The sequence below is a fragment of the Benincasa hispida genome, chromosome 1 (genome assembly GCF_009727055.1).
Source record: "Benincasa hispida cultivar B227 chromosome 1, ASM972705v1, whole genome shotgun sequence".
NCBI lineage: Eukaryota > Viridiplantae > Streptophyta > Magnoliopsida > Cucurbitales > Cucurbitaceae > Benincasa > Benincasa hispida.
In genome coordinates, this window is record NC_052349.1 from 64,889,021 (window position 1) to 64,902,151 (window position 13,131).

At 33.2% G+C, this 13,131-nt stretch overlaps 2 protein-coding genes across 2 annotated transcripts; both read left to right on the forward strand.

The window, feature by feature from the left end:
• Positions 1-202: 202 nt before the first annotated feature.
• Positions 203-6,823, forward strand: LOC120070163 (mitochondrial import receptor subunit TOM40-1-like). The gene is made up of 11 exons (XM_039022017.1): positions 203-564; positions 825-906; positions 1,027-1,126; positions 1,210-1,305; positions 1,417-1,467; positions 1,860-1,925; positions 2,754-2,855; positions 4,012-4,080; positions 4,313-4,396; positions 5,817-5,912; positions 6,483-6,823. The coding sequence occupies exons 1-11, from the start codon at positions 408-410 to the stop codon at positions 6,537-6,539; spliced, it is 960 nt and encodes a 319-aa protein (XP_038877945.1). The 5' UTR covers positions 203-407; the 3' UTR covers positions 6,540-6,823.
• Positions 6,824-9,625: 2,802 nt separating this feature from the next.
• On the forward strand, positions 9,626-11,694 carry LOC120085997 (chitinase-like protein 1). Its single transcript, XM_039042373.1, has 4 exons — positions 9,626-9,787; positions 9,872-10,264; positions 10,414-10,573; positions 10,971-11,694. The coding sequence occupies exons 2-4, from the start codon at positions 9,886-9,888 to the stop codon at positions 11,386-11,388; spliced, it is 957 nt and encodes a 318-aa protein (XP_038898301.1). The 5' UTR covers positions 9,626-9,787; positions 9,872-9,885; the 3' UTR covers positions 11,389-11,694.
• The last annotated feature ends 1,437 nt before the right edge of the window (positions 11,695-13,131 follow it).

Below are 13,131 nucleotides of genomic sequence, written 5' to 3' on the forward strand. Positions count from 1 at the left end.
ACATAAAATAAATAAATTTTTGAAATGTGATTGAAAATGAATATATTTAACCAAGTATTTTCAATCACATTTAAAAAGTTTATTTAAATTATGGTTTAATCTGTGAATTTATTACCAAACTTTACTCTGTGACAAATTCTATTTTTTTATTTTTAAGAAAAGAAAAGAAAAGCATATACATAACAATTGATTTATTAATTTTTTCCTTTGGAAAATCTTACAACCCGGAAGTTGGTGCTAGGGTTTTAGAGCGTTTGCATTCTCTCCGGGGTTTAGAGAGAGATAACCCTACTCTCTCTCTCGTTCTCTGATCGCTACAATTAGTCTCATTCGCATTGCCTTTTCGATCGTCCCATCGCCATTTCTACGCTTGATTCCCTGCCATTCCCTTCAACTGATTCTACACAATGGCGGGCCTTGCTTCTCCGACCGCCGCCACTGCTGCGGCTGCGGCTGCGGCTTATCCCCTACCTGTCCCACCCAAGAAGACCGAGGATGAGAAGGTCGATTACTTGAACCTCCCTTGTCCGATCCCCTACGAGGAGATTCACCGTGAAGCTTTCAGTAATTCTCTTTTCTCACCCCTCCCCCCTTTAGCTACACTTTCACGATTACTTGATTGCTCTTGTTACTGCGTCGAGGATATCGGAGATCGTTTGATTTTTCTTCTTCTTCTTTTTTGAAATTTTTTTATTTCTTGTGGTGTGGAATGCTTGTAGCAATGGTGGGTTTCGTAGTTTTTTAGTGGAAACAAGGAATATGGAAATGTGAGTTTTATGCTTTGTGCGACTGAATTATTTTACATGTTTGATTTGCCTTGGCAGTGTCCTTAAAACCGGAACTATTTGAAGGGATGCGATTTGATTTCACCAAAGGACTCAATCAAAAGTTTTCCCTCAGCCACAGGTAGTTTTGCTTTGGTGATGAGTTTCTTTAGACTTTTTTCCTTCTGTCTTTTCTTCTGGGTCACATAGTGTATTGACTTAGCTGATACCTATGCGTTATCAACCATCGATGACCGATCAGTGTGTTTATGGGACCAATTGAGATTCCTAACCAGTCCACCGAAACCGTCAAAATCCCTACTGCCACTTACGAGTTTGGTGCCAACTTTATAGATCCGAAGGTAACGCCACTTACTGAATGTTTTTGTTATTTCGTTGTCATAATGAACTACAACGTGATGGCATTGCCAACTAATATGTGTAGTTGATGCTTTTTGGGAGGATACTCACTGATGGCAGGCTGAATGCGAGAGTGAAGTGCGATTTATCCGACAACCTCACTTTAAAGGCCAATGCACAGGTGATCGTGGTTTCTTCCATCATTTAATTATCAGGTGCTGTAATACTCTCTTCTCCTTTGGTTTTGTTTGCTGATGTCATCGTCTCTCTCTCTCTCTCTCTCTTTTTTCAGCTGACAAATGAGCCACATATGTCACATGGCATGGTCAACTTCGATTATAAGGTTATAAATCTTGGAAGATTTACGATCTTGCACATTTTTTTTTGCATAGTGACCAATGTTTGTTATGAATATGACTTATATGTTATAGTTACTACTCATGCCCATCAAAGTGCCACATCTTTCTCCTTAACAAGCATGTTTATGGTCTCTGTTGGATTTCTTCCGTTTGCAGGGTTTCTCTTCTTCCAAAAACTGTACAAATATATTTACACTAATATTTTGACAATGTTAGCTGACGAATAATGTCCACTATTATTGACTTTTAAGACTGCCATTGAATTCATGTTCTCATATATATATATATATATTCTTTTATAGTTAAATGGTTAAAAATTTTGATAAAAAAGTATTAATGCGTTTGTTTTTGTCAATTGAAAATATATTTGAATCAGGGCAGAGACTTCAGAACCCAGTTTCAATTAGGCAATGGTGCCTTATTTGGAGCCAGTTACATTCAGGTGCAATACTGATTGGTTTATATTATTATGTTATCCTATCCTTTTATGGTTGCTCAAGCATTCTTGATGGCATTGTACAAGTTTTGGAGTTTAGTTCGTATTGGGAGAATTTTTCAAACAGTTGCATAGAATTTTCTTAAATTGGAGATTGAACTCATTTTATAGTTCCTATTCTGGACTTTGTTACTCCACCTTTTAGGAGTATGTATTTGTTTTCACTACTGGATTACCTTTTTCTTGTCATACTTTTTCTCTCCCTTTTTGCTAGAGAATGTACTTGATAAGGAATCATATCCTTTTCCACCTGGTGCAAATCCTATTTTATACAATTACAATTTTGCACGTTTGCTCACTATAATACCCAATTACACATGTTACACATGTAGGTGTTTTAGGTCTCTCCATTAATGATCTTATTTTGTTTTAATAACAATCCGCTCTTTCCTTCTTTCAGAGCCACCCACCACACCCCACTCTTGTTCTTCTTGGCGCTCCACCGCTACTAATCTTGATACTTTTGTTTACTTGGTTTCTATTCCACTATAACTATACATGTCTTTTTTATTCACAAAAGAAAAGGCAGCTTTCATTTTGTACATAATGCCTTGACGTAGTAGAATGTGTCCTCAACCCTCCAGATGTTCACATTGAACTGTCCTCAATAGAATAGAGGTGGAGTTGGAGCAATAGTCTAGACATTCTTGCATATTTCCTCGACAATTGGAGCAATTATCAGTAGATTTGGTCATGTTTTAACGCTTCCTGACCTATTCTCTTCTGAACTGTGTGACATCAAAAGACTATGCTGATAATAATTTTCTTTTGCAGAGTGTATCACCTCATCTATCATTGGGTGGTGAAGTATTTTGGGCTGGTCAGCATAGAAAGTCTGGTATTGGTTATGCTGCAAGATACAATACAGATAAAATGGTATAGTGATTGTCATCATTCTATGACTTTTTCTTTAATTTTTTTTATATTTCATTACCATGTGCAATGCATGCAACGTTTTTAGCCTGGCTTGACTTCTTAATAACTTAATTACTATGTATAGGTTATATGTAAATGACTAGATTTTTCCTCTTTGCTTCATTTGTTTTTTTGGCTGTAATCTCTCTCTTGTATGGGCTTCCTTTGTATCGATTTGGGATTTCTCTTTATGTACTCTTTGGATTATTTCTTCATCAATGAAGTGTTTATTATCCAAAAAAAAATTAAAAAAAACATTAGAATAACTTAGTTGATTGTAATGTTGAAACATTTATTTCTTTTATCAAACTTATAAAAATTCAACCACTATCCAAAGTGGTGGCCCCGGAGGTCTTGACTGCAATGCTTTGGGTGGAGAAATTAATAAATTAAAATGTCTTGTTATCTAAAGAGATTAGCAGAGGTGAGCAATGTGCATGTTGCAAGGTGTGGCATCCCCCCTGCTACCTCTATTATTTTTTTTAAAAAAGGAAAGAGTGCCTGAACCTAGCTCAATTGATTTTAAGCGTATATCCTTGACTCAAAGGCTATAGAAGTTCTAAGGTACATTGATTTAAGCAATGTTCATGTCGTTGAACTATTAAAGATTCAAATAAAAAGCAAGAGTAAAATCAAGGACCAGTATTTTAAAAATACAATGGAAATACAATTTCAAGGGTTCATATCAAAGAAACAAACAAGCAACACTATTAGAACATTTTTTTTAAGAACTAAATAGATACCTTCATAAGCTTTTACCCATAAAATGGTAATTTAAGTAACAATTAATAGAAACTAGCAAATAAACAATATATTATTTTAAATGTAATATGTAAATAATGAAATGAAGTGATGCTTTCGATAAGAGTGAAAGATATTCAAAATTAAATTTTCACTATTCTTCCGTTAAATATTAATATCTTATAGAGGATATTGGATTACTTTGTGCCATTGTAATAGTATCCAGGCATTTAATTTGGTTTTTTTATAATTTATATTTATTGATTGTCGGCCAGTTTTTTTGGAAATTTCTCATGCAAGTGAAAAATTTGCTCCTGAGAACGATACAAAATTGACTTCAATGATCCTTAATCTGGTTCAATTTTCTAATCTGCAGGTTGCCACTGGACAAGTTGCCAGCACAGGTATGGTAGCTCTGAGCTACGTTCAAAAAGTGTCTGAGAAGGTAAGTAAATTGCTTCAGCACATTTCTGCTGACTAGAAACAATAGATATTCGTAAATAACAGAATATTATTACGTTACACACAAAAAGTGGGAACGTAACCACCTAACAAGCCAGAAAATATTAGAAAAAAGAATACTGTACAATGAAGATGATGGAAACAGAGGTGGAACCATCAAACATTGTAATTTAATTTTCACGATAGCTTATACCATTTTATATTCCTTATTTTAGGTTTCATTGGCAACTGATTTCACGTATAACTACATGTCAAGAGATGTAACATCCAGTCTTGGCTACGACTACATTCTTCGACAGGTAGCTTCTGTTTTGTGAGTGCTCCATAATATGAAATATATGTTATCCATAATTCATTTCCTCTGCTACTGTTTAATTCATAAATAAAATTATTGGAGGGATTGAAGTATTTTGTGTTGATAATCATTGGGCTTATTTACACTTTGCAGATGATATAGTATTATTGTGATTATGGTATAATGGCTGAAAATATATCTAGCTGATCTAGAAGAGAAATAGAATTGAGAATGTGACTAAAAAATTGCAGCAAAATCGAAGATTTCTATGAATTATTTGGTGATGCTGCTGGCTAGAAGAGCTGATTTTTGGCAACATGCCCTAATATCATTCACCAATCTTGTTGTGGACCCTTGTTGCTCAAGATTTTGATTAAGCTAGGAAAATGGAGAAATTTTATGTTTAATTGATATGGTCATTTTACAAGTAATGTAGTACTGTCAACCGTTTCAACCTTTTGCCAAGTAAGCTTGCACGGGAGTTGAGAGAAAAATATGAGAACTTTTTCTTGGGAAGGAAATGAAAGGAAGACGGTGAGTTCTCTTGCATATGATTGGTTGGTATACTGTGACCAGAATTTTGAACTGTGTGGAGGGCTGGGAATTGAAAACCCAAGGAAAAAGAATAAGGGCTATCTTTCAATCCAAGTGGCTTTACATACTACATACTTCCAAGTGAGGCAAATGAGTTCTAGCATAAGATAGTGGTAAGCATTTATGGCATAAATGTGGAAGTTTAGGTCGTGCAGAAGTCCTCAGTGGAGTATTTCACTTTTTTCTAGAGAAATGAAGCGCACTTATTATCTACTGGAAAGTGTGCATTGAGTAGAGAAAGGAAAACGATTCAGAAATCTCAAGCTACAGATACAAACAAGATCACCACTTATCAAACTCAATTCGTTTATGAATAATCACAACCCTTACAACACATGCTTATCAAACAGCCCCACAATTAGAGTTGATAACAGTAAGAGTTCCATAAGAAAAATTGGTAGAGAGAACACCATGAAGAGCCATGGAACTTGGTCAACTTGAAGACTCCTCCACAATCCCACTCCTTTCGGTTGAAGATTCGGTGTTTTTTTCATTCAAATTCCCCAACCAAATGTAAGGTAGCCACACAATGACACAACAATGGTTTAGATATTTAGCTGGAATTTCGGGCCAGTTATGACTATAGACTAGTCTGATGTTTTATGTTGAGTACTGAATTGTTCCCTTTTCTGCATTTTATTTACTCTCTATACCAAAGTATTATATGATCAATGTGTCAAATTTTAGTTTCGACTGGTGATTTTTCGTTTCTAGTTAAACCCACGTACAATCATATTGATGACTTCTGATCTGCCTAGCAGAACATCGAATAGGTTCAGTTTGAATACTTCCCTGTCACTGAAGATTTGTAATTATTGTGATTGTTGCAGTGTCGTCTTAGAGGGAAGATTGATTCCAATGGTTGTGTTGCTGCTTTCCTTGAAGAGCGGCTAAATATGGGTGTTAATTTCATCCTTTCCGCAGAGGTATTGAGTTATATAGTTTTCTTTACATTACCTTCAACTACCTTGGGTTGGCCTAATAAAGGCTCAGACCGAATGGGTTTAGGCCATGGTAATAATGACCATATGGGACTGCAAGTTGACCCTAAAACTCATAAATATAAAAAGAAAATGCTTGTTTCTACCATTTATCACATTTGTTAAAAACATTCATGTATTCATTATTAACTTTAAAAAATAAGGCCGGGTTTTTGAAGACTTTTTTTCCTTTCCTTTTTTAAAAATTTATAATATTTGGTTTGTTTGTTTGTTTGTTTTGTTGAAGGGAAGTTCATTCCATTAATTCAACGAAATTTACAAAAGACCAATGGGGGCTACAAGAATCCCTTTCAATGATCACAAATAACACCAAAAGAGTAATTAGAATTTTTTTTTTAAAAAAAGGTTTTTCTAACTTCCAATATGGTCAGGATTTTGAAAACGTTCTTCAGAAGTAGATAACAGAACAATGATTCATGTGGAAATAAGTTAATTTTTGTAAACAGCAGACACTTTTTTAACTTGTTCACTTTGGCTGAATCTTATGTAATGCAGATTGATCACAGGAAGAAAGACTACAAATTTGGATTTGGTTTGACAGTAGGAGAGTAGATTGAGAGGACTTGGCTGGGCTGGTGGTTATTTTGTCCTCAATGCTCTGGTAGAAACATAGTGGAGTTCTTTGCTTGCATGATTTTTCCTTGTGTTGAATTCTCAGTTTCTTTAGTTAATCATTCAGCACATTATTTTGAGCAGAATCTAACTGCTGTTGCAGTTTTTAGAGGCCGTATCTCTGTCCCCATTCCAAAATTTTCATCAATCAATAATTCATTTTTCACTAGAGGGCTGGACGATGAAATGACAAATTTAATGCCAATTTCGAATTTTTAAGCGTCTGTTGATATGTTTATTAATCGAGTTTTGCTTGATATATTTAGACAGCTATTTTTGAAAATATATATTTAGACAGCTATGTTTAACTCATTTCCTTTGCTGGTTTTGATCCTTGTGTAAAAAGATATATCCTTTTTTTAGGTTCATTAGGGTTTTTATTGGTTTGAATACTATTTTAGTCCTTATACCTTTGGTTTTGGTTCATTTTGGTCGTTATATTTCAAATTCATTTTGGTCTCAATACTTTCAACTTTAGTTTATTTTGGTTTCTATACTTTAAAAATGTTCATTTTGGTCCTAATACTTTTAAAAAGTTACCATCTTAGTCTCTTCATTTTCATTTTTAAATGATTAAAATGGTCACTTTTTAAAAAATGTAAGGATCAAAATGAACCAAATGTACATGGATCAAAATGGAACATTTTGAAAGTAGAAGGATCAATATGAACAAAAATAAAAAATATAAAAATCAAAGTAGTATTTAAACCAAAGATATATATGTAGTAAGGATAACATTTTTTTATAAAAAAATCAGAAAGGGTAGATTTTACCTTTTACTTAATTAACTCTGCACAATTTGAACCCCACACTTTAATTCATTAACTGGACACAGTGTACTAATTTTTTTTAGTACTAGCGCTGTAATTAATACCTTCGTAGGTTTTTTTTTTTTTTAAAAAATTAATTAGTATGAAATTTGTAACCAGTTTTGGCGTTCTTATGGTTTGACGAAACCGCATTTCTAGGTACTTGTTTGATTCTTTCAATTGGCTTGGATACTATTACTTTATATGATTTTTATATTTTATTTCTAAGCTTGGAACATTCTTTCCAAGTATTTTCATGATTGAGTCTGGACCCTGATCATATGTTTTCTATCATAGTTTAGTTTAGAGAATGTATTTTTTACCACACCATTGCAAGATTAGGGTCCAATTTCAACTCTAATATAAATTTGAGGTTCGATTTCTTTTAAGGAGATCCAATTTCTACAATTATAAAGATAAAGATCCAATTTTGTCACTAAGTGTAAGAGTTTAATTTTTAAATTTAGATAGAACATACATTACCGATGGTTTTTACAATTTATCAAAAAATGTAATGATGCAAAGTAGTAGTTACTACTCCATTCATTTTATTTACATTTATATCTAGCAAAACCAGATGGAAATAATTGAGGCTGGTTTGATAATATTTATCTTTTAATTACTTTTATAGATACAAAACTCCCATATATATATATATAATATATATATATATATATATATATATATTCCCTTATTGCTATTTTTTTTAAAAAAAAATTAAAAACTAAGTTTGAAAACTAAAAACAAAAAAAAAGAATTTCTAACCATCTATAACTTTTTCTTTTACATTTGACTTAGGATTCAAATATATATTTTTAGAGGAGGTGAAAATAAGTATAATTTTTTTTTAAAAAAAATAATAATAAGCATCCATAAACCTTCAATTTCCACGAGATAATCGTTTTAGGTCTTTGCTAATAGTATAAATTAATTTTTGCAATCCAAAATTAACATAACTTAATTAACATCAAGTATGTACGGTTGACTTCAAGATCACCCCAACGATACATATTTGTAAAAAAAAATTGCAAAAGAAAATATATCAATTTTTTTAAAAAATATAATTATACAAAATACCTTTAAATTTTCAAAAGTTCCAAAAATATTCTTAGACTTTTTTTTTTTAAAAAAAAAAGTTCAATAATACACCTTATTATTAATTTTGAATTGAAATCATTAAAGTTTTGTTTAAAACACATCCCCTAATTTTTTGAAATTTTAGAAAATACTCTTAAACTTAAAAAACACTCTTATTATTAGCATATGAATCAATATTAATATAATAATAATAATAATAATAATAATAATAATAATAATAATAATAATAATAATAATAATAATTATGATGATGATGATGCTTGTATCGTTAGTATAGTGATTGGTTTGATTTTTTTGAGATTGAAAAGCACCAATTTGAAAACAAATGACATAGATATCTTTTTTTTCCTCATACAAATACTCTATTTTTTCCTCTTTTTTTAATCCTTACACCAATTTTCTCACAAGAAAATATATATATAAAAAAAAAAACTTACCATTTTTAATAATTTTTTAAAGAATAAACCCCAACAACCAGTTTGTACTCTTGACGGTTGGGGACTAAATCAACCATGGTCGGTTTGATGCTAGTTCGGTCGAAAAATCAACTCCCACCAACTATTGCACACCCTTGGATCATATATTGAAGTAGGGGAGATAGAAGAAATGGAAGGAGGAAATGATAAATTATAGAGGAACGGTAAAGTCATTTTTAACCTTTTTTTAAAAAAAAAAATTTGAAGGTAAGAATACTAATACAAAATTTGAAAATATAAGTAATATGTCAGTTAAGTTACGTTCTTGTTGGCTACAATAAATATATTTTTCAACTTTTCTTTTAAGGGTGCTTTTAATAAAATACTAACAACTTTCCTCTAAAATTAATGGTAAAAGCATCTTTGAACTCTTTCTAAAATTTTAACAGTATTTTTGAAATTTTTTAGAAGTTCAGAAATATGTTTGAGAAATTGATAAGACATGTTTTATAATTTAGCAAATAATAATAAGAATAATAATAACATCAACCGCTTATTATTTTTTTTCCTTGAATGATTTTTGAGTGTCGGTGCAGCATTTCAGTGGGTCCCTTTTCCAGCCTGGAAATTCTGACCATCAATCTTCAATCGGACGGTCCACATTCCCCGCTCCCCCTGTACCTTCTTCCAGAGCTCAAATGGCTTCCAATCAATAGCGTCTACAAGCTGAAAGAGACGCTCGATCTAACCCCTCCCTTTAACGATTCTTCCTTCTCCTTCTCCTTCTCCTTCTCATTCATTTGCCCATTTGCAAGTTCAAGACAACACCCTCCTCAGATCTGTCCAATCGCCGCTGCCATTTGAGGTAAGAAGAAAAGCTCATTTTCTTCTCATTGAAATCTAGTTAAATCTGCAATAAATTCATGATTTTTTCTATCTGGGTTTGCAGTGGGAGAGGTGATAATGGCTTTGAATCGCTCGCTTCTGGTGATACTGGCGCTGATTGTAATGGCGTCTGTTGTGAGTGGGGATGAACCCCCGATTAAGCCGAAGGTTAAGACTGTGAAGGGGAAGAAGCTTTGTGATAGAGGATGGGAGTGCAGTTGGTCTACTTATTGTTGCAATTTGACCATTTCCGACTACTTTCAAACCTATCAATTTGAGAATCTCTTCTCTAAGCGTAATTCGCCGGCGGCTCATGCCGTCGGTTTCTGGGATTTCTATTCCTTCATTCTCGCCGCCGCCCAGTTCGAGCCGCTCGGATTTGGAACCACTGGGGATAAGAAGATGCAGATGAAAGAGATTGCTGCTTTCTTAGGCCATGTCGGCTCTAAGACCTCTTGTAAGTGAAAAAAAAAACACTTCTCTCTGCTTTTTGTGGACTTGGGTTTTCTGTAAATGACTGATGTATGCAATGTTGGAATTCAATTTTTCTTAGACAAGTTTCTTTACTCGATTTATTGTTGATTTTGAGTGAAATGCTGGTTGTAGGTGGTGATGGAGTGGTCACTGGAGGGCCACTTTCTTGGGGACTCTGTTTCAACAAGGAAATGAGTCCAAGCCAGGAATATTGCGATGACTACTTCAAGCTCACTTATCCTTGTGCTCCTGGTGCTCAATATTATGGCCGTGGTGCTCTGCCCATTTACTGGTTTGAAGTTTTCTATCCCCATTTTCTTTTTCAGTGGCTTTTGTTTAGTAAACTGGCTTTTAACATTATTGATTTATAGTTCTGTTCCTTGTTTATGCATAAATAAGAGTCCACTATGTTCTTTGCCTTAATCCCTTCCCCTCTATTTCATAAATTGATACTTGCAGGTCTCTAATCTAACATATCACATTTTGACGTTTAGATTAGGAACTAATCTTATAAGTTGTTGATTACTGATTAGGTTAGAAAGAAGTATGAACGTTGTTTAGAAACTTTGTCTACTGCCATATTTATTTGAAATTTGATGGAAAGGTATTATGGATATGGAGTGCGATCGAGAAACGTTTGACACATCTACCAAATTTGACTGAGTTCTTATTGTTGTTTTCCTTTGTAGGAATTACAATTATGGCAAGATTGGGGATGCATTGAAGCTTGACCTGTTGAACCATCCTGAATATGTTGAGCAGAATGCTACCATTGGATTCCAAACTGCAATATGGATGTGGATGAACCCAGTGAAAAAGTCACAGCCTTCACCCCATGATGTCTTTGTTGGCAATTGGAAACCCACCAAGAACGACACCTTGTCCAAAAGGGTCCCCGGTTTTGGCGCAACCATGAATATTCTCTACGGTGATTCCATCTGTGGGAAGGGTGATATTGACCCCATGAACAACATTATTTCTCATTACCAATATTACCTCGATTTGATGGGTCTCAGTCGTGATGAGTCCGGGACTCATGAAACACTTTCATGTGCCGAACAGATCCCGTTTAATCCAACTTATGTCGCCCCAACTTCATCTTCTTGAGATTCATCCACCACAATGGTTTGAAAGCATCAAGAAATACCATTAGCCCAAGTAAGAACCAAGACATCCTTATACAATTATTTAATGTGTGCAGTAAATTAGTCAAACGATCAGTATGTTTGGATTGAATAATCTGTATTCTTTTTTTCTCTTTTTGTCATAATTTATACTCCTAGGATTCCTGTGTTTCTGAGATGTCAATGAATCGCTTGGTATGTAATATATCTGTATTACTGTGAAACAATTTGATTTCTTTGGTCGAAATGCGTGTTGCCGACATGGTCCTCTTTGTTTGATGGCAGTGTCTATCTACCTTGTCCTTTCATACTTTTTCTTTGTTCTTCTCTCTTTTTCCCTATTTGGTTGTTGGTGGGGTTGGGTTATTAGAGTTGCCAAGAATAAAATTGATATCTCAAATATGTAGCTAACAAACATGGACACTTTAGTTTGGCTAGCGTGTCCGTGTCCAATACATGTCGAATACTTGGACACTCCGACACTTGTTGAACACGTATTGAGCACTTGTTAGTACAACAAATGTGTTAGACATGCATAGAACATTTGTTAAGTAGACTAAAAAGACACATCTATATCAATAGAATAAATTTTGAGTGTGAAATACATCAAACTAAGTTTTTAAAACATATAAATGCATCAACTCATTTTCTTTGAATTTTCTTTTGGTATAAAAATGATATATAATTTAATAAACGTGTTCTTGCCATATCGTGTCCTAGATTTTTAAAGAATGGCGTGTCATCGTGTTTGTGTCTCGTATCTTAATCCCTACTTGTGCTTTTTAGATGGGTAGAAATGTTAAATGTGGATGGATATTCATAAATAAACCATAATTGATACAAGTTAAAACTCTTGTTTATTAATAGGTATCTTCATATTAGTGATATTTTAGTATCTGTCTTTTTGTTTTCCTCTCTCCCATTTGTTTTGTCGTGGGGTTAAGAAGTGCTTAAGCCCTCTGTCGGCAGCCGGCATAAGTTCAAATTTCAGTCAGCATGGTTCATAAAAGAGTACTGAACTATTCCAGTGACATTAGAATTCTACCTAACATGCAACTTGAAATTTGAACCTACAAAGAGTCGATGATGTAGGCAGGTACCAAGACGTGTTTGAAAGTGATTTTGGTTATAGAACGACAAAATAGAAATGTTTTTTAAGTTTGAACTTAAATCACTCTCAAATATGGCGTTAGCTAGCTATATAATATTTGAGATGTTTTATATTTTTGTTAATTTTACTTTGTGATTCTAGATTGAATTGAATCATATTTGTGAGTTAGCATGGATACTCTTCCTGTAACGGTGAAAGTAATCTTGACAACCTTCTTTTTGATGGTAGTCATTAAATTTCATATAATCTTATGCTGTGATTTACTACTGTATGTATTTATTGTGTACGAAGATTTGAATCTTTAACTTACGATTGTCATTTTCAAATATCTTGAACAATTGAGTTTGACAAACTGTCATTATTACTAAATATTAAAAGTGACGTGTGAATTTAAAAATTATAACTTTTTATAAGGGTGTTAGTTGGTATAACACCGTTTTTAATAAATAATTATTAGTAATTGTGCTTCTAAACAGATCAATGATGAACAGTTTAGTGAATTTTAATTTTAAAATTACAAAAAACTAGTTATGGTGTTTCGTAGATTAATACTATATTAGTGTAATTTAGTTATATGAAACAAAATAGCTTATTATTTCAACTATTATCATATTG